Here is a 21,820-nt window from a genome sequence, read left to right as displayed (position 1 = left end):
TGGCCGAAGGAATTGCTGAGAGGGAATTGACCGACAGGAATTGGGATCAAGAAGACAAAGCCGGCCCTGGCCGGCGTGGCTCCGTGGATAGAGCGTCAGCCTGCGGACTGAAGGGTCCCAGGTTCGATTCCGGCCAAGGGCACATGCCTGGGTTGTGGGCTCGGTCCCCAGTGGGGGGCGTGCAGGAGGCAGCCGATCAATGATTCTCTCTCATCATTGATGTTTCTATCTCTCTCTCTCTCCTTCTCCCTTCCTCTCTGAAATCAATAAAGAAATGTTTGTTAAAAAAAAAAAAAAAAAGAAGAAGACAAAGCCCCGCTGGGTCCCGGGCCCGGGTGAGGCCGCGCGCCCCTGGATCCGGGTGTAGCTGGATCCCGGGTCCGGGTGAGGCCGTGCGCCCCTGGATCCGGGTGAGGCTGTGTCCCGGGTCCAGGTGGGGCCGCGCCCCTGGGTCCGGGAGAGGCCACGCGCCCCGGGGCCCGGGTGATGCTGGGTCCCGGGTCCGGATGAGGCCGCACGCCCCTGAGTCCGGGTGAAGCCACGCCCCTGGGTCCGGGCGAGACCAAACCAGAGGGAGTTGAACCTGCATTACCACCGTTTGTCCACCATCCAGAGCTGAAAAGTCAGTGCCGACATGTACACATGGGGAACTGGTGGACATTGAAATTGGGTCTCAAAAGAACTGTTGGTCCAGAAAGAAACGTACTACAGACTGATTCATTTGCCTGTCAGCATGGCTATTGTTGCTCGTCTCACATTCGGTTCTTATAAGTATATTTCTAGTAACACATGATCTCACTCATCTAGGGGAAATGATAAACAACATGGACTGATGAACAAGAACAGACCCAGAAACAAGGAGGCATCGAACGGACTGTTGGGCCTCAGAGGGAGGGGAGGGGAGAGATCAACCAAAGGACTTGTATGCATGCATACCAGCCTAGCCAATGGTTGGGAACAGCAGGGGGGTGGATGCATCCGTGGGGAGGGGTGGGGGATGGGAATGGGGGGATGAGGAGAAATATGTGACACCTTAATCAATAAAGAAATTAAAAAAAACAAAAAAAAAACAAAAAATAAAATATTTCTTCTAATTAATTTCCTTTCAATGTGCACGAATCCATGCACAGGGACACTAGTTTTGAATAAAAACCTGATCAAAGGCAAAAAAAACCTGCTATGTTAGCATTGTGCAATTAACCATATTTCATCAATTCTAAAACATAGGCATTTCACATTTTTAAGTCTAAAATCTGGATATCTTACAATTGATGGCATTTCCTAGTTTTTTGGCAGTCTTTCTTTTTTCTTAAGCAGTACATAAAGGTTAATCTTAAGCTACTAATACAGGAAATGTTCAAGTAATTATCCACAGGCAGCAGATTACAAAAAGCATAATGTAAAATCTTGTTTTTATAAAAGTTATACATAATCAATATACATGCCTAGAAAAAAGATAAGTGGGTATACATCAGAATATTAACAGTATTTATCTCTAGGTGATATAAATGAGCTTTACTTAAGAAAAAAAATAAAAATTTTTTAAACTTTAATAAATTGGGTACAAAGCCATGCCTTCTCCCATTCACCCCCATATCAACATGACACAATTCTACATATAGCCTTAAGTACATCTACTATAACTAATTCAGTATTTATTATCTGCTATGGGTTTAGAACTAAGTCAGGTATCATAGAAGACAAGAATATACAAAAGAATGTAATTGTCTTGAAGCTCAGCATCTGACAAAAGAATTTACAGTCTAGAAGAATCTTAAGGAAAGTAAGTCAGCAACTTAATGCTATTTAAATACTGAACTAGTTTATTGGTTTTATTTGTCAGACAACCCACTTAAAATGAATAAAAACTTGTTCTGTCCAACACTCCATAACTGAAAGAATAAATTAGCATTTTATCATATTAGAGGCTAAAATAAATATCTATACATATAAAAGGCTAATATGCTAAGTGTCCCTCCAACCTGTAGCTATGACGCACACTGACCACCAGGGAGCAGACATTCAACGCAGGAGCTGCCGAACTGCAGTGATTTGGTAGCGGCAGTTCTCAGGCTTTTCGGGTGATGCACCCTGAAACCAGAGAGGAGGGAGCCCGATTCCTCATGGGGCCGCGCAATTCCATCTTCAGCTGTGGGATATGTTGTTGCTGGGGCACTGTCGGCCCGAATCTGGTTTACTGCACACTTGTGTTTGCGTTCCACACCCTGTACGACACCAACTTTGCAGAGTGCCCTCTTGCACTCCAGGACCCCTCAGGGGATGTCGGAGAGCCAGTTTCGGCCTGATCCCCGCAGGCCAGGCCAAGGCACTCCACCTGCCAGAGGGACCCCACTCACTCCGCAGACACCCTTCGAGCCTCGGCACCACCCTAGGTGCAGCTGGCCAGGGAGGGACCTCGGGAGGTTGGCTCCAGGGCATATACGGCTTGTCTCACCCAGTCCCACCCTGCCAGCCACCTTCTAATTAATTTCCTTTCAATGTGCACGAATCCATTCACTGAGTCACTAGTCCTTTATAAATCATCTTAGTCATTACACAGATGACAAAGTTCACTCTCAGGCTGGTACTCATAACATTAAAAACTCAAAAAAGCACATGATCACCAGCCATCAGGTAATAGACATATAATCAATGACAAATTAGCAACAGCAGAAGACACCCTACCACATAACTCTTTTTTTTTTTTTTTTAATGAATCTTTATTGTTCAGATTACAATTGTTTCTCCTTTTTCCCCACATATCTCCCCGCCACCCAGTTCCCACCCCCCTCTGCCCCTACCTCCCCCCCGCTGTCCTTATCCATAGGTGTATGATTTTTGTCCAGTCTCTTCCCATACTCTCCACACAGACACCCCTTTCCCCCTGAGAATTATCAATCCACTCCCATTCTATGCCTTTGATTCTATTAAGTTCACCAGTTTATTCTGTTCATCAGATTTTTAATTCACTTGACTTTTAGATTCACTTGTTGATAGGTATGTATTTGTTGTTCATAATCTTTATCTTTCTTCTTCTTTTTCCTCTTTTTAAAGAATACCTTTCAGCATTTCATATAATACTGGTTTGGTGGTGATGAACTCCTTTAGCTTTTTCTTATCTGTGAAGCTCTTTATCTGCCCTTCAATTCTGAATGATAACTTTGCTGGGTAGAGTATTCTTGGTTGTAGGTTCCTGCTATTCATCACTTTGAATATTTCTTGCCACTCCCGTCTGGCCTGCATGGTTTCTGTTGAGAAATTAGCTGATAATCGTATGGGAGCTCCCTTGTAGGTAATAAACTGTTTTTCTCTTGCTGCTTGTAAGATTCTCTCTTTGTCTTTTGCTCTTGGCATTTTAATTATGATGTGTCTTGGTGTGGTCCTCTTTGGATTCCTTTTGTTTGGGGTTCTGTGCGCTTCCTGGACTTGTAAGTCTATTTCTTTCATCAGGTGGGGGAAGTTTTCGTTCATTATTTCTTCAAATAGGTTTTCAGCATCTTGCTCTCTCTCTTCTTCTGGTACCCCCATAATTCTGATGTTGGTTCGCTTGAAGTTGTCCCAGAGGCTTCTTACACTATCTTCAACTTTCTGAATTCTCTTCTCTTCATACTTCTCTGGAGGAGTATCCTTGGCCTCTTTGTATTCCAAATCTTTGAGTTGATTCTTGCAATCCTCTAGTCTGCTTTTGGGTCTCTGTATAATATTTTTTATCTCAGTCAGTGTATGTTTAATTTCTAGTTGGTCCTTTTTCATATCCTCGAGGGTCTCATTGAATTTATCGGCCTTTTCCATGAAATTCTTGAAAAACCTTATAACTGTGGTTTTGAACTCTATGTCCAGTCGCTTGTTCTCCTCCATTTCTTTGGTTTGTGATCTGTTTCCTTGCCTTCTCATATTCTCTGCTTCCCTGAGTTGGTAGGGTAGCTTTGTGTACTAGATGTCCTATTGGTTCAACGGGTCAGCCTCCCAGTTACTTGAGATGGACACTCTTGGTGTACCCTTGTGTACTGTGTGTCCCAGCAGGAGCTACAGCAAGAACTAGTTTTCTCCTCCTTTGCTTGGGCGGTTTTGGAGCAGTCTGACTGGAGCTGCAGCTAATTTGGATGAGCTGCCACAGAACAGGCCATTTATATGCAAAAGCCGCTGTGTGGAGCCTGGGTGGGTTTGTAGAATGTGCGGGGCGGGGCCTCAGGGCTGGGCGGGGTCTCAGGGCGTCACTAGGCTGGGGCGTGGCCAATGGTGATGGCTGGCGTCAGCCGTCTCTGCCTTTCCACGTTTCCAAGTCCCTGCGCCCCTCGCTCCAGCGCAGTAAACAATGATTGCTGGGCGCACCACTGCAAAAAAGTCACTCTCACTTTCCGACCCGATGGCCGAGAGTCCAGCCTCTCCCCGTAGGCGTCTGGGTCCCCCGAGTGTCCCCAGAAACTGGATTTCAGAGCGATTGGGAGCTTGTCTCCCTGCGGGTTGAAGAAAAACCCGCGCGCCTAGTTGCCCGCTGCCAGCCCGATTCGCGTGCCTCCGTACCTCAGCTCCCCAGCGTTTGTGCTCCTTTCTTTTCCGAGTTGTAAATCTTCCACTCAGCCAGCTTTCCCGTGGTTGTGGGTGGTAGACGCTCTGTCCCTTAGTTGTACCCTCGAAATTGTTGTGTCTACCACATAACTCTTTATTGTTTATTATAACTTGTTAAGAATTTCTTTTTTTTTTTTAATTCTCTCCCCAGATCTTCCTTGCTTACCATGTGTTCACTGTGCTGGAAGGTAAAGTGGCTACAACGGAACCTAGTTCCTGCCCTCAAGATTCCTCCCACAGTACAGCTGAAGGGGGGGAGGGAGAGAATAGGAGAAAAGCTCCATGATGTTGGATATGGCTATGGCTATGGCTATGATCTCTTAGATATGACACCAAAAGTACAGGCAACAAAAGAAAAAAAAGATAAACTGGACTTGACAAAAATTTAAAACTTTTGTGCATCAAAGGACATTAACAGCAGGGCAAAAAGACAACCTATAAAAGGGGAAAAGTATTTGCAAATCATATATGATAAGGGATTAATATTCAGAATATTTTAGCACAGCCACGCACTCTGGTGTGGCTCAGTGGTTGAGCATTGACCCATGAATCAGAGGTTCTCAGTTCAATTCCCAGGGCACCTGCCTGGGTTGCAGGCTCAATCCCCAGTAGGGGGCATGCAGGAGGCAGCCAATCAATGATTCTCTCTCATCTTTGACGTTTCTCTCTCTCTCTCCCTCTTCCTTCCTTTCTGAAATCAATAAAAACATTGTTTTAAATACCCAGATTATTTTTTAAAATCTTACAACTCAAAAACTAAAAAACAAACTTTTTTGAGTCAAAGTGATAGGGAAAGGGGCACATAATAGGAATAGAACCACAGTTGTTTAATGATTATTAACCTTACATACCCTGAAAAACTGGAGGATGTGTTGCAAGAAGAAAAACAGGGCTATAAAAAGACAAGACACCTTGGAGTCCAGATGGGTCCATTTCTCAGAAAAGAAAATACATTTTGAGAGCAGACCAAGGACAGGACACACTTTGACTTGATTGCTGGACTCTGACCCTCTCTGAGAGTTTGCCTCAGGAATGCTGACCATTCTCGGGACCCAGGAACAGGTTGAGCTGTGTTTAACATCACAGGAGATTAACTACCTTGTTATCAGATTTCAAGATCTTGGAAAAGAGATGCACAGACCCATGGACCCTGCAGCCTTTATACTGCCCCTCTTCCCCTTGCACATAGCCCTTCTTCCTTATCCTTATTCCTTATCTGTACACTAGAGGCCCAGTGCACGAAATTCATGCACGCAAGGGGGGGGAATCCCTCAGCCCGGCCTGCACCCTCTCCAATCCAGGACCCCTCGAGGGGATGTCTGCCTGCCAGCCTAATCTCCCTAACTGCTCTCCCCTGCTGGCCTGATCCCCCTAACTGCTCTCCCCTGCCGACCTGATCCCCCTAACTGCTCTCCCCTGCCAACCTGATCCCCCTAACTGCTCTCCCCTGCCGACCTGATCCCCCTAACTGCTCTCCCCTGCCAACCTGATCCCCCTAACTGCTCTCCCCTGCCGGCCTGATCCCTAACTGCTCTCCCCTGCTGGCCTGATCCCCCTAACTGTTTTCCCCTGCCGGCCTGATCCCTAACTGCTCTCCCCTGCCTACCTGATCACCCCTAACTGCCTCTGCCTCGGCCCCACCACCATGGCTTTGCCTGGAAGGATGTCCATAAAGTCGTCCGGAAGACGTCCAGTCTAATTAGCATATTACCCTTTTATTAGTATAGACATAAAAGCCCAGCGACCAGAACAGCGGAACAACCAGAATGACCAGTGGCTATGACACACACTGCGGCAGCCAACCAGCCTGATCCGGGCCCAGATTGGCCCCCCTAACCCTGATTGGGGGAGGGGCCGGCCGGCCAACCGCCCGCAGCCCCTCTCCTCCCCACCGCCAGCCCCAATGGACCCCATCAGGGCTGGCCAGCCCAACCCCACCCATGCACAAATTCGTGCACCAGGCCTCTAATCCCTATATCAGGGGTCCTCAAACTTTTTAAACGGGGGCCAGTTCACTGTCCCTCAGACCGTTGGAGGGCCGGACTATAGTTTAAAAAAAACTATGAACAAATTCCTATGCACACTGCACATATCTTATTTTGAAGTAAAAAAACAAAACAAAACGGCAAAAACACCAGCATGTGGCCCGCGGGCCGTAGTTTGAGGACACCTGCCCTATATAATCAGCCAGCTACTAGGGGATGGGAGATGATCTGCTCTCTCCAAACTACCAGCATTATTGGAATAAATACTCACATATGATTCAACCCTGTCTCTGCTTAATTTGGCTCAAGTAGTGGCAGGCAGCCTCAAAACTGTTTAGTGTCCAGTATCAAAAGGACATTATCAACAGAGTAAAAAGACAACCTATAAAATGGGAGAAAATATTTGTAAGTCATATATCTAATAAGTGATTAATATACAAACTATTTAAAGAACTCCTACAACTCAACAACAACAAAAACAACTTGATTAAATTAGGCAAAGAACTTGAATAGAGATTTCTTCAAAGAAAATATACAAATGGACAATAAAATTAAAAGATGCTCAACATCACTAATCATTAGAGAAAGGCAAATCAAAACCACAATGAGCTATCACCTTACATCCATTAGATGGCTATTTTATTAAATAAATAATAACAAGTGTTGGTGAGCATGTGGAGAAATTGGAACCCTAATATAAATCTGGTAAAAATGTAAAGTGGAACAGCTACTGTGGAAAACAGTATGGCAGTTCCTCAAAAATATAAGCATAAAATTATGATATGACCCAGAAATTCCACTTCTGGTAATATATTCAAAAGACTTAAAAGCAGGAATGCAAATACATATTTGTACAATCACATTCAGAGCAACATTCATGAGTGCCAAAAAGTGGAAGCAACCCAAGTGTCCATCAATACACAAATAAATAATGGGATATTATTCAGCCTTAAAAAGAAATTCTGACACATGCTACAACACAGGTGAACCTTAAAGGTACCATGCTAAGTAAAATAAGCCAGGCACAAAAGTACAAATACTGTATAATGCACTTATATGAGGCACCTACAGTAGTCAAATTCAAATAGGCAAAAAGTACAATCGTGGTTGCCAGGGGTTGGGGGACAGAAAATGAAAATTACTATTTAATGAATGTGGAGTTTCAGTTTGGGAAAATGAAAAAAGTTCTGAATATGGATGATAGTGATGGTTGTACAATGTGAATGTAATGACGTGAAGTATATACATAAGTAGTTAAAACAGTAAATTTTGTGTATTTTAGCACACAAAAAAATAGGATATATGAGAATATCATAATCAGGTGCAAATTTTAGAATTTCAGATAAATTAAAGATCACTTTCAGCAATGATAACCAATGTCTCAATGAAAACAAACATGTTAATCAGCCTTGAGAGATGGACAGCATTTGTGTCAAAGAAGAATAAAAAATCCCAGTACAAATGCCTGGCAAAGGACATGTAGCAACAATTTACAGTAGAAAATAGCCTAAAAAAAGTAAGTTAGGGCAAGAATTTAGAAGACCTTGAATGACAACGCCAATCTAAGAGCCTAACCAGTGCAACAACAAGATAGCAGTAAGTTTCTCAAATGAGAGTACTGCTTGTATGAAAAAAGACTGAATGATGAAGGGGAAGACAGGAAGAAATTCAACTAACTTCAGCAAATACTTACTGAGCAACCTTAATGTCTCAGTAAGTATTTGCAACCTTCAATAGCATACATACCACCACCCCCACCAGGGGAAAAAGCGGGGTGCTCCAGGCAAGAAAAAAATAAAACCAAAGGGAGAGGAAGGGTTGGTAGTGACTGCAATGGAACAAAAAGGGATCCCTGGAGTACTGGTAATTTTCTCTTTCTTGATCTGCACAGTAGATATGGGTGGTATTCACTCAAATAATTCCTTAAGCAAGTACTCATGATTTGAACACTTTCTACATGTATGTTATACTTTTATGTATGTTATACTTTAATATCTTAAAATTGTATCAAAATTAAAGGCCTAGCTCTGGCCGGTGGTTCAGTTGGTTGGAGTGACATCCCGTGCACCAAAAGGTTGCAGGTTTGACTCCTGGTCGGGGCACATACTTAGGTTACAGTTTAATCGACGTTTCTCTCTCACATCATTCTCATACTCATTCTCTCTCTCTCTCTCTCTCTCTCTCTCTCCCCCCTCTCTCCCCTCCCCCTTCCCTTTCTTCTCTCTAAAATCAATAAAAACAAATCCTCCGGTGAGGGTTAAAAAAAATAAAGGCCTAGACCCCAATTCTAAAAAACCCCAGCTGGAAGTCATACCTTAAAAATATTTAGCAAATGATATAAAAGATGCAACCACAGAATTTGTACAAGGTACCCAAGAAGCATTGAAATCCAAGGGAAAACCCAGAGGCAGCCAAGTCTAAGGTGGGTTTTAAAAAATAAGTGAGTTTATCAGATGGATGAGGGGAAAAAGAGGGGTGCTCCAGGCACAGAAAAAAAATATATAAAAGGCAACAAACTGAACAATTTATCCAGAAAACAAGTAGTTTCATATATTAAAGAATAAAAGTTCAAAGATAAAAGGATAATCTAAACTAGAGTAAAACATAGAGACTGGAAAAAAAGAATTTATGTAAGCTGGAGAAGTCATCTCTGATTAGATCTGGATAGAAAGGAAGAAGAATGAAATAGATATGGTTCTCAATTTGCCCAAAACAGCAATATATTATACGGTCCTCCATAATCTGACTGTTTCCTCATCTACCATAGTTCCACCCACAAGCTATACTCCAGACAGAAAAGACTCTTTCCTCCTCCACTCAACAAAGTATCTAATTTGCACTCCACAACTCCTACCATGCCAAAGACTAAAAGCTATTCATCCCTCTCTTCAAGATGCTCACAGGCTCACTTTACAGCAGGAAAGGCAAAGACAGACATCAATAAATAGTATAGTACAATGGAGTACACCATCCGGTGAGAAGAGGTTTGCTACCAGAAAGTAACGTGCTAATTTGAGTCCAGAGATATTATTGAGTTCATCATGAAAATGATGGACTATAAATGGGGAAGGAGTTGTATTCTTGCAGGGTGCATCACTAGGAGACAAGTTACAGATAAGCCTAGACCACCTACACCCAATCCACATTTAAGCCCTATCTCATTTCTCCAAAATACAGCTCCTTCATCTCTAATACCTTCACTCCATCTTCCTTGCATAACTCCCTACTTCCACTTGTATACAAATACAAGCCCTGCAAGTGATCTTCTTTAAAAGGAAATCAGAGCATGAAACGCTCTACAATGGCTTCTTAGAGCTCTTAGAGTAAAATCCAAACATGTGACCTAGCATTTCCTGGCTATCTCATGCCAGGCCTCTCCTCATCACCCCTAAAGTATTCAAGCTACACGGGTCTTCTCTTAGGTCTCTAAACACATGGAGTTCTTTCCTGTCTCAGAACTTTTACACAGCACAGGACCAGAGGACCCTCTTCCCTCTGTTCAGATCTTCAATAGCATACATACTACCACCCCCAACAACCAGGTATGTCTGTCTTGTCTCACACTATTGTTACGTTCTCAAAGAAATTCTAGTGCCCTGCCAATTACTGATCTCCCACCTCTGGTTTAGGTCTCCAGAAAAAAAGGTGTCTCATTTTGGGCATGCTGAGTTTGAGAAGCCCCTGGAACACCCAAGTAGTTCTTTGGTGCACAGTTGACCATGGGGTCAGGTAAGACCTTTACTCAAAATAGAAACTTGGGCCCTAGCTGGTTTGGCTCAGTGGATAGAGAGTCGGCCTGCGGAGTGAAGGGTCCCCGGTTTGATTCCGGTCAAGGACACTTGCCCAGGTGGTGGGCTGGATCCCCAGTAGGAGGCGTGCAGGAGTAGCTGATCAATGATTCTCATCATTGATGTTTCTATCTCTCTCTCCCTTCATATCTAAAATCAGTAAAAAAATATATTTTTGCACTTTTTTTAAACTGTTACTTTATTTAAAAAAAAAAAAATAGAAACTTGGGCCTGGCTGGTGTGATTCAGTAGTTGAGTGGCAACCCTAGGAAACAGAAGGTCAAAGTTCATGCCCGGTTGTGGGCTAGATCCCCAGTAGATTGTGTGCAAGAGACAGCTTATCAATGATTCTCTCTCATCATTGATGTTTCTTTTTCTCTCTCCCTCTCTAAAATCAATAAAAATATTTTTTAAATAAAAAAATATAAGCTTGGACTTTAGCATGTCAATTTTATAACAGCAAGACTGTGCAGAGAAGTGATTCTAAACTTGGATGAAGGCACCCCTGATCTCTAAGTCACTGTATGGGAGTGAGGGTAATGCCACATCAATGGTGTGAAGGACTGAGATATATAGGATAGAATCCTAGCTATGAGTGGACTGGGGGGAGGGGCGGGGGAGAAGAGCCAAGAGAATAAGGCAAACCAGAAGACAGATAATACAATTCCACAGACTCCCATACACTTTTATACTTCCTCCCTTGACATAACTCGACTCATTTTCATCCAGTTCAAATGCCACCCCCTCCTAGAAGCTTTTCTGGCCTAATCCAAACAAAACTAGCCCCCTTCTCCATACCTCTCCAAGTTTCTCTTACCATTAGTATCCTATAAGATTTGACCCACACACAAGTTCCTCATCAGTACTGATATGGCACTTAATGCAATCTGCCTGCCTTGTTCTACACCTGGTGTTGTGTGCCTTCCCGATCACACCGAGAGCTCTTAGGGGTAGAGACCGCATCTTAATCATCTGTGGGCCCTTAAGAAAGTGGGGGGGAGGGGGGCGGGGGGGGAGGAGGAGAATTATTTTTCAACTTAATAAAAGTCAAGGAGGGTAAATAAGTGGGTGGAGATCATGGATAATTTCTCCTTCTGTCTTATAAAACAAACTAAAACATCATTCCCGTCAACATAAATATGAAATACCCTTAATTTAGTCGGAGACTTAACATAGTCTTTTCTAAGTTAGTATTAACTTCTGTGCAAACCAAACAAAAATGTTAACAAGACGCAAGAGGACAAAAAGAGGGTGTTAGTTCTGGATCTGAGCCAACTGTCGCCTGCATTATTGGGAAGCCATTCCTGCCACACACACACACACACACACACACACACACTCCTTTAAAAGTCAACAAAAAGAGCCTCTGACGCCAATCGGGGGAACTAGAACTAGTCCGAGTTCAGAGTTTCCAGTGAACCAGCACAAGAAGCCTGAGGAGTCTCACACGAAGGTGAACCCGGTGCTCGCCGAGAGTCCGCACGGAGCGGCGCACCTTCCCGCAGACGGCTCCGAGCGAGCGAGCACACGGGCTGTGGCGTTCGCCCGCGCCGGGGACGCGGTGTGCGGACGTGCGGGCCCGGCGGCATCCTGGCCAGCGGGCCGGGAAACTTCGGGGGCGGGGGAGCCTGCGACCACGGAAACCACAAACCACAATCACTTCCCCGGAAAACTCCGTCCCCGAACCTCTCCGGGCCGGGACCAACGCGCAGCCTCCTCACGAGAAGGCAGCCGAGGGGGCCGGCGCGGGTCGGGCGCGCGCACCGAGGCCGCTTGAACAAAGTTTAGGAACCGGGAGAAACTTTCCCGGGAGGAAGAGTGGCGGCCGCGCGGGGCCTGAGGCTCGCTAACTTCCCGAGCGCCACAACAGGCCGGCCCCACCCGGCCGCCAGGGCCCAGGCCCGAGGCCCCAGTGGGGAGGCGGGCCGGCCGCCCCAACCGCGCCCGCCCGGAGCCCGATTCCCAGCGGCGTCACGGAGGAGAGGGCGCCCCGCCCGAAGAGCCCCTCGGCCCCGCTAGGGAGCTCACAGCCCCGCGAAGAGTTACCTGCGGCGAACGGGACGAGCGCAGGACAATTCCCGAGGCTCCAAACTGACGGACGCCGCTTTGTCTCCCTCCCGTCCGGCTCCGAGGAGGAAGTCGGCCGCCCGACGCCCCCGCCCCGCCCCCCACCCCGCGGCCTGGGCGCCGCCCGCCCTTCCCGGCACCTCCCTCCGGCGCGCTCTTCCAGTCGCCTCCCGCCTTTGCCCTGCTTTCCCGGCCCTCTCGCTTTGGGGACCGAGCCCCCGACCAAGAGAGCTTGGAGACGCCGGGCCAGAACCCCCAAAAGGACCTCTTGAGCCCCGCCCTTCACCCCACAGTTACCTCATTCCAGGCCCCTAGCGGCTTCTCAGGCCAGGAGTGACCCCCCCCCCCCCCGAGAGGAAGGAGGAGCGGTGATTCCTGGAACAGCGAGAGGGGAGGGAGGGCAGGTGAGTCACCACTTAGCATACAGGTGAGTCTCCGGGCGCGGCCCTCGCAGGCCCCATCCCTAGCTGGAGCTTCAGGGATCTGGGCACACTCCTCTGAGGAGTGCCACAGGTGTTCCCCCGAGTCACAGGCTCCCAGAAAGGTGCTCTAGGCCCACCCCCTGTTTTACAAGAGAAGCTGAGGCCTCACAGCTTGAGGCAGAGTGGCCCAAGAGCCGACTCTAGGGACCTCTTGATGTGAGATGGAAATCATCTGCTCACTTGACAGACGAGGAAACCAAAAGGACCTGGCTTCTATCCCTATCCCTCCCGCCATTTAGGGAATTTTATTCCCACTATCTTCCTTACCTTTCTGATGGAATGCTCAAAAGAACAAAACAAACTAGGTACAAAGCAAACAAAAAATATTACATATTCACTGTCAGCCCCATAGGATGATGAACAAGGTTGATTTCAGTATTGGCCTATAAATCCAGAATAATGCAATATCCACTGCTGACTGAGGACTGAGTACTGAGCAGGGTGCTAGGGAGACCTGCCCTCAACATGTTCACCCTTTACAACTCACACTCTTTCCTCCTCCCCCTGGGAAATGCAAACTCCTGGAAGGCAGGAGTTGTATGTATCCCCTATAGCACTCAACACAATGCTCATCCCCTAGGCAGTGCCCAGTTAACATCTGTGGGTGAATGTGCCCAAAACCTTAAGGCCATTCTTACCCTATTACACTCCATTCTGTTTCTAACCAGAATATTTGCTCCTTTGGTCTCTCCTGCCTCGAGTGGGCATGGCTTCCCCATCACTACACTTGGCTACCTAAAAATATAGTAGTCATTGAACAAATATTTGATTGAACTAACAAAAGATAGAGTTAAAGGATTATGCTCTATAACTTTGTATATCCATCACTTCACTTAGGACCAGCTACTTAATTTGTGAGGCCCCTTGTTCAAAAATTAACAATTTCAAGACACCAACAGCAGAGTATTAAACCAAGCAATGGGTCTTTCTAAGCATGGGGCCCTTCTACAAAAGTTGAATGTTTGTATCCCCCAAAATTCATATGTTGAAAACCTTATCTCCTGATGGTATTAGGAGATAAGGCCTTTGCAGAGTGATTAGGTCATGAGGGCTTGGTGCCCTTATTTTAAAAAAAAAAGGCCCCAAAGAGATCCCCTCCCCCTTCTGCCATGTGAAGACACAGCAAGAAAGCTCTGACTATGAACCAGGAAGAAAGCTCTCACCAAAACATGACCATGCTGGCCTGCCTGGCATGGCTCAGTTGGTGAGCGTCGACCCATGAACCAAGTGGTCATGGTTCAATTCCTGGTCAGGGCATATGCCCAGATTGTGGGCTGGATCCCCAGTGTGGAGCATGCAGAAGGCAGCTGATCAATTATTCTCTCTCATCACTGATGTTTCTCTCTCCTCTCTTTCTCTCAGAAATCAATAAAAATATATATTTTTAAAATATGACCATGCTGGACTTTCCAACCTCCAGAATTATTAGCAATAAGTTTTTGTTCTTAAACTATCCAATCTGTGGTATTTTTGTTATATCAACATGAATGGACTAAGACAGTCCCTAAAAATGAAAGTGCAAGGTTTATTTGGGGGAAAGAAAGGGTAGCAGAAAGAATATGATGAGGGACTTGCAGTATACCCCAGCTAAGGGGAGTCAGTTCCCTACCTCTGAGAAAACTTGAAAAGCTTACTAGGAAAGACTTGAATATTCATATGTCCCAAGCACTTGCTATGTGCTGGGGAAGCAGAAGTGAATAAAACTGACTTGATCCCTGATAAACTAAAAAAGAAAGTAAAAGTAGAGATAGAGGAGAGATGAAAGTAGATTTCGGGGGGAGTTAACCTAATCTAGGGTTCAGTGACATGAGGAAGTGACCTTTATACTCTGACCCACTCCATTTAGAAGTTAATACTCATCTCTCCACCAAAGCTGCTTTTATCAAGATCCCTAATAACCTCCATGATGCCAAATCTAGTGGTCAGTCTCTGTCCATGGTTGACTTCATTTGATCACTCTCCTCTTTGAAATGCTATCTTCACTGGGCCTCCAAGGCACCAGGCTATTCTGACTTTCCCCCAACCTCCCTCATTGCAACTTCTTAGTCTCCTTAATCCTCCCAACCTGCAAATGGTAGAGCAGCAGTTCTCAAAGTGCAGTCTGAGGACTCCTGAGATCTTTTCAGGAGGTAGTAAGGTAAAAAACTATTTTTGTAAAAATACTAAAATATCAGTTGCCTTTTTCACTCCCAATCTTTCATGGTAACACATTACAGTGTTCCAAAGCTACATGATATATGATACCGCATCACATAAAATGCAGAAGCAAATACAAGAAACCAGCTACCTTTTCATTAAATGAGACATTAAAGAGATTCACAAAAATGCAAAACAATGATATCCCTCAATTTTCTTTTCTTTTATAAAACATTGTTATTTTTCTTTTTAAAATGTTGTATGATAACATGTATTAATACAGTAAACATTGATAGAGAAACTCACATTAACAAAAGCTCTTTGAGATCCTCTAAAATTTTAAGAGTATTAAAGGATCTTGAGATTAAAAAGTTTAAAACTGCTGTTAGAATGTCCCACGCTCCATCCCTGGACCTCTTTTTCTGTCTGCCATCTCATCCAGTCTGTATCTCATGTTCATATCTCAACCTGAACCTTTCCCCTAAATTCTGAACTCCCATATCAAAGCTCCTGACTTGGTCCCTCCCACTTGGATATCCAGTAGGCATCTAGGCATCTCACACTTTGTGTGTCTATATGTCCAAAACTGATTTCCTGATATCTCTGTTTAAATTTGCTAATCCCACAGTTTCCTTATTTCATTAAATGGCAACTCAGTTCTTCTACTTGTTTAGGCCAAAAACTTTGAAGTTATCCAAAGTTTTCATTCTCTCACACATTTCATGTCTGATTTCTCAGGACATTCTGTGCTTCTACCTTCAAAATATATTCAGAATCCACCAACGTTTTACCATCTCTGCGGTTACCATCCTGAATCAATCCGTATCCATCACTTAGCTTAAATTTCACAGGAACCTCCTAACTGGTCTTCCCACTTCTGCCCTTGCTTCCCTCAGTCTAATCTCAATTCAACGACTGGGGAGATCCTATTAAAACGGAAATCAGAACATGTCACTCCTACTCTGCCCAAAACCCTCCAATGACTCCTGTCTCACTTAGTAAATGTTGAGGTCCTTATAAGGGCCTCCAGAGCTCACCTGCCCCCTACACACTCCTCTGACACACTGGCCTCTTTACTATTCCTGGAACACAGCAGGCAGGCTCTTACTTAGGGCCTTTACTTTCTGCCTGGAATGCTGTCCTCCAAATAGCTGCCTGACTCACTCTCTCACCTCCCCCAGGTCTTTGCTCAGCTGTCGCTTTCTCAGTGAGGCTTCCTCTTGGCCACCCTATCTAGAATTATAACCCATTCCTCCCACATCCCATCCCTCCTTACTTGCTTTATATTCTCCTTAGGGTGTATCACCATATGACATATAAAGTCATTATGTATATTTACCAGAGGCCTGTGCATGAATCCGTGCACCAATGGAGTCCCTCAGCCTGGCCTGTGGGATCGGGCCAAAACCAGCTCTCTGACATCCCCCGAGGGGGTCCTGGATTGTGAGAAGGTGCAAGCCAGGCTAAGGGACCCCACCCATCAGCTGGACCCCAGCAGTAAGCTAACCCACCAGTTGGAGTGTCTGCCCCCTGGTGATCAGTGCACATCATAGCGAGCAGTTGAGCAGCCTTAGCATATCATTAGCATATTACACTTTGATTGGTTGAACGGATGACCGGACACTTAGCATATTAGGCTTTTATTATATAGGATTATTATATAGGATAATAATCCTATATATGTATATATGAATATGTATATATGAATATGTATATGTCATATTTTTAACTTATTGTGTTCTGTCTTCGTCCCACTAGAATTTAAGCCCCATAAGAGCTAGAATTCTTGTCTGTTTTGTTCAGTGCTATGTCCCTGGTGCCTAGAATAGTGCCTGGCACATTAGCAGGTCTCTCAATCAATATTAGTTAAATGAATGAAAAAATTAGTAAATGGGATCTAGAAAAGCCATTGACAAGGTGGATAGGGAGGGAAGGAAAGGATTCTATTCTAGACAAGCACATTTGAAGGCCCTGAGTCCCATTCCATGAAAAGAAGTTCTATAATTCAGGAGCTGGTGAGGTAGGCAGAGGCCAGACTAGACAGGGTTTTGTAAGGCCTTAGACTTCATTGTGAGGGAAAACCACAAAGAATTTTAAACAAAGAAACAACATGACCATATTTTGTTTTTCTAAAATTCACTTTGAAAAAAAGCAGACTGTAAAGCAATACACATAATATTCCTTTTATGTTTAAACAATGAATACATATTTGTTTTAATGCTTTTCTCTCATAGCAGCTGAGCCATTTAAAACATATCATCTGTTCAAAACCTTCCAGTTCTTCCCATCTCACTCTGAATAAAATTTATATTATCTTTCCCAGCAACTCAGACCCATCTTTGGCTTTTCCCCTCCATCTTTCCACTCTAGTCCACAATGGGGTCCTAGATATTCCCACGACACATCAAGCACTTTCATGCCTCAGAGCCTTTACATTTCCAGTTCCCTCTGCTTGGAATGGTCTTCTCCCTCTTGTACATTTTCCCCCTTACCTCAATGCATGGCTTCCTTCAGATCTCTGCTCAAATGTCACCTTGTCCTAAAGGCTTTCCCTTACCACCCTTTTTAAATAACACTAGCACCAACTTCCCTTCCCTCCCTTCTCCATTGTGTTTCTTTACCCTACTGTACTTCATAGCACTTGTCATCACCTAAGACATTATATGCTTATTTATTTATTTATTTATTTATTTATTTATTTATTTCTGTTTTCCCCAATGGAATATAGTATCATTAAAGCAGATATTTTCCTCTTCTGTTCACTGTTGTGATTCCAGCACCTCGAACTGTGCCTGGCAGGTAACAGATTCTCAGTTGAATGAATAGTTACATGTCTATAAGGATACCCAGCTAAGTATGACAGTGGTTAAATGCAGGAGGGGATAAAGGGACTTTTAGGTTTACTGTATATAGAATCTATATATATAAAAGCCCAGCAACCAAATGGCGAAACAACCAGTCGACCAGTCACTATGATGTGCACTGACCACCAGGGGGTAGACACTCAACGCAGGAGCTGTCCCCTGGTGGTCAGCGCGCTCCCAAGTGGGAGTGTTGCTCGGCTGACCGGGCTGATCCCCGCAGGCCACACTGCACCCCGGCCCGTGCACCGGGCCTCTAGTAGTATATAATATATTAAGTGTAATGGGATGGGGAAAAAATGGGTAGATTTGGAAGCTATGCAAAAGGAGAGAGGATCCTCAGTCTTGCCAGTGGATTGAATATTAAAGTTTCAGACTTGATCAGCTGAGGAAATAGTGGTGCCATTTACCCAGATGGAGAGCCCAGGAGGTAAAGAGCATAGGGGTGGAGGGTGGAAACAATGTAGACAGAGGGCTATTTTTGGTCATGCTTAGTTTTAGTGCCTACCAAACCTCTAAGAGGAGATAGCCTGTAGACAGGGGTATGTCCAGATCTGATCTCAGGGAAGGCCCCAGTGGAGCTAGAATTGTGGGAGTCACCTGCATCTGGTAAATATACGGCAAGAAAAGGTGGAGCCAAGGACCAACATCCAAGAAGAAGAGGAGCCAGAACAGGAGACTGAATTCCCCTCTGCAACCCAGAGCCCTCATCTCCTTTCCTAAAATGCACCAAATCCTTTCCCACAGTCAGGGTTTTTGCATTTCTGCACCTACTACTTGAAAATCTTTTTGCCCTAACTCTTCAGCTTGGCTCCTTCTTACTCTCTTTTTTTTAATTGAATATTTCATTTAACGTCTTATATATTGGATTTTTGTAGACTATTTATATTGTGTTTTTTTTCCAACCTATAAGCCATTTTAAAGATTTGTTTTTTAGAGCAAAATTGAGAAGATACAGATATTTCCCATATAACCCATGTCCCCACACATGCATGGCCTCCCCCATAGCCATCCCCCACCAGAGTGGTACATTTGTTAAAACTGATGAACCTATTGACACATCATAATCGCCCAAAGTCCATAGTTTATGTTCATTCTTGTACATCAACCAATTGGGACAAGTGTGCAATAACACTGCCCTAAAAATCTTCTGTGCTCTGCCTGTTTGTCACTCCACACCATTTCTCATTCTTGAGGGCCAACTTTGATATTACCTGGTCAGAGAGGCCTTCCCTAACCACACTCGCCCACACCCCAGTAATTCTCCACCACATAACTGCATTTCTAATCTTTATAGCATTCATCCCTTTTTAGAACTGTCTTGTTTACTTACTGGTTTACTTTCTGTCTCCTATATTAGACCATAAGCTCCAGGAAGATAGGAATTTTGTCTTACTTTTTCACTTCTCTGCTCCTATAATTTACTAGTAATACAATTTCTGGAACATAAAATGTACTTTAAAAATATTTGCAGAAAGAATTAATGACCATGGATATAGGAAGAAAAATTGTGTCATTGAAACCAAGGACTTAGTCACTAGTATCAATTGATGACATTTGGGTTGAAACTTCAGGTTTCAATTTACTTCAGGTTACTGAACATAATGCACATAATCACAAGAGGTAAGCTGCACCAAGAATGTCAAGGGAGAGAAAAACATCTAAAAAAAGTCAATCAACAAGATTCATGTAGTATTCTAAAAAATAACACAATGTTGAAATTCAATAAAGATGAATTATAAGAGATCATTTTAGATATTCTCTACATTATGAGGGCTTCATTATTATTTATATACATTGTGTTGTTAAATAGCTTTACGTTTACAAAGCACTCTTCTGAATGTGACCTCATTTGAGGCACTCCACAATCCTTCTGGAAGGTAAAATCAAAATGAGTAAAGATCCCAGAATGAAGAAGATGATAACTGACTTGGAAGCTTTAGTATGAAAAATTGGAAAAATTTTTACCTCTTGTTGTGACCATGAAATGATGAGCCTCCCTTCTCCCATTAAGTTCCAAAGAAGACATCAAAGAAATTCTTGTCTTAGCCTGGGAAAAGCCAACAAAGAAGTCAATAAACCAAAGAGTGGGACCACATCATAGTCAAAGGCAGGCGTCCTCAAACTACGGCCCGCGGGCCACATGCGGGTGTTTTTGCCGTTTTGTTTTTTTACTTCAAAATAAGATATGTGCAGTGTGCATAGGAATTTGTTCATAGTTTTTTTTAAACTATTGTCCAGCCCTCCAACGGTCTGAGGGACAGTAAACTGGCCCCCTGTTTAAAAAGTTTGAGGACCCCTGGTCAAAGGCAATTGGATGCCCTGGTTGCCTTTCAGTTATTTTCTGATGGGTGGCGGCAGGGGAAGCAGTAAAGCCGGTCCACCCTGGAAGTTTTATTTATTAATTTAGCTAACATTAGGGTATTTTCCTCATTTCTGTGTAGCTCAGTAATCCACAACTCTGGCTGCACATTAGAATCACCATGAGAGCTTATCCTATATAATGAAAGCCTAATATGCAAATTATCCCCTCGGGCAGTCATTCAACCACTCGCTATGACGTGCACTGACCACCAGGGGGCAGCACGGAACATGGTGGGTGTCGGCAATGCACTGCGACCTCTCGCCAGCTACCTGGAGGCGGGGATAACGGGGATGGAGATGCGGTGAGAATGCAGGGTGTCCACCGAACTCGCTCTCACTCCCCCTGTTACTCTCCTCTGGGACGTCAGGGCTAGTGCACAGGGAAGCCCTCTCCCAGCTCCCCCCCCCCCCCCCCCCCCCGCTCAGCTGCCAGGTGCCCGCAAGATCCCACCCCATACCCACACGGCCTCTTCCGGGTGAGCCGGGCCGCAGCTGCTGGGACCGCAGGGGCCAGTCAGGCTCCCCGTGGGTTCATGCAGGAGCCAGTCTGCGAAGCCGGCCGGCAGAGAGCGCACTGCCCACCCAGCTTCCATGCAGCGCCGCTAGGCAGCCCAGAGGCCCACACTGCACCCTGGCCCGCAACATTTGGCCACACTCAATGCATCTCCATGTGGGGACTCAGGCACTGTGAATCAGGCAGAGGGGGATGTGCAGGGGGCCAGGGGCCCAGGTGCTGCCCAGAGCCCAGAGGTCAGCTGGGACCTGCCCTTCCACAGCAGATGCTTGCGCTTCGATTGCTGGCCAGGCCTAGGGACCATACCTGTGCGCTAATTTTGTGCACTGGGCCTCTAGTCTATATATATAAAAGGCTAATATGCAAAGTGTCATCTCAGGAGTTCGACCAGGAGACCGGAGTTCTATTGCTCGCTATGACGTGCGCTGACCACCAGGAGGTGGTGCAGAATGAAGGAAGGCCCCGACCTGCAGCTAGCAGCTGGGGAAGGAAGGCCACGGCCAGCAGCCGGAAGGCCCCAATAGGCCCTGATCGCCAGCCAGGCCTAGGGACCCTACCCATGCATGAATTTCGTGCACTGGGCCTCTAGTTAAAATGTGATATACAGAGACCACCTCCAGAGGTTCCTTTTAATTGTTGTTAACTAGGGACTAGGTATTCAAAAAAAATTATTGATTATAAAAAAGAGGAAGGGAGAAGGAGAGAGAAATACATCGATTTTTTTGTTCCACTTATTTATGCATTCATTGGTTGATTTTTTTTTAGAAATTTTATGTGCAATCTTCAGAAGTTTTTTTTTAAAATATATTTTTATTTATTTCAGAGGGAAGAGAGTGATAGAAAAACATCAACGATGGAGAAAATCATTGATTAACTGCCTCCTGCAGGCCCCCTACTGGGGATCAAGCCCTCAACCCAGGCATGTGCCTTTGACCGGAATCAAACCTGGGACCCTTCAGTCCACAGGCTGAATCTCTATCCACTGAGCCAAACCAGCTAAGGCCATTGGTTGATTCTTGTATGTGTCCTATGTGGGGATCGAACCCCAACATTG

At 44.8% G+C, this 21,820-nt stretch overlaps 1 protein-coding gene across 2 annotated transcripts in view; it reads right to left on the bottom strand.

Annotated features, from left to right (window-relative positions):
- The window catches only part of CTNNA1 (catenin alpha 1), a 202,031-nt gene extending 182,123 nt beyond the window's left edge, over nt 1-19,908 (bottom strand). Inside the window, exon 1 of one of the 2 annotated variants that reach the window (XM_054717899.1) lies at nt 19,857-19,908. In XM_054717899.1, the coding sequence (XP_054573874.1) occupies nt 19,857-19,872 (16 nt within the window). In that variant the 5' untranslated portion in view covers nt 19,873-19,908. Of the gene's footprint in view, nt 1-12,388; nt 12,492-19,856 lie in introns of those variants that run through there. The other variant, XM_008141738.3, reaches the window with a different exon arrangement.
- Between the last annotated feature and the right edge of the window lie 1,912 nt (nt 19,909-21,820).

Source organism: Eptesicus fuscus, chromosome 6 (assembly GCF_027574615.1).
Source record: "Eptesicus fuscus isolate TK198812 chromosome 6, DD_ASM_mEF_20220401, whole genome shotgun sequence".
NCBI classification, from domain to species: Eukaryota; Metazoa; Chordata; class Mammalia; order Chiroptera; family Vespertilionidae; genus Eptesicus; species Eptesicus fuscus.
The sequence above is the reverse complement of the archived record's forward strand: the minus strand, read 5'-3'. Positions and strand labels throughout refer to the sequence as shown.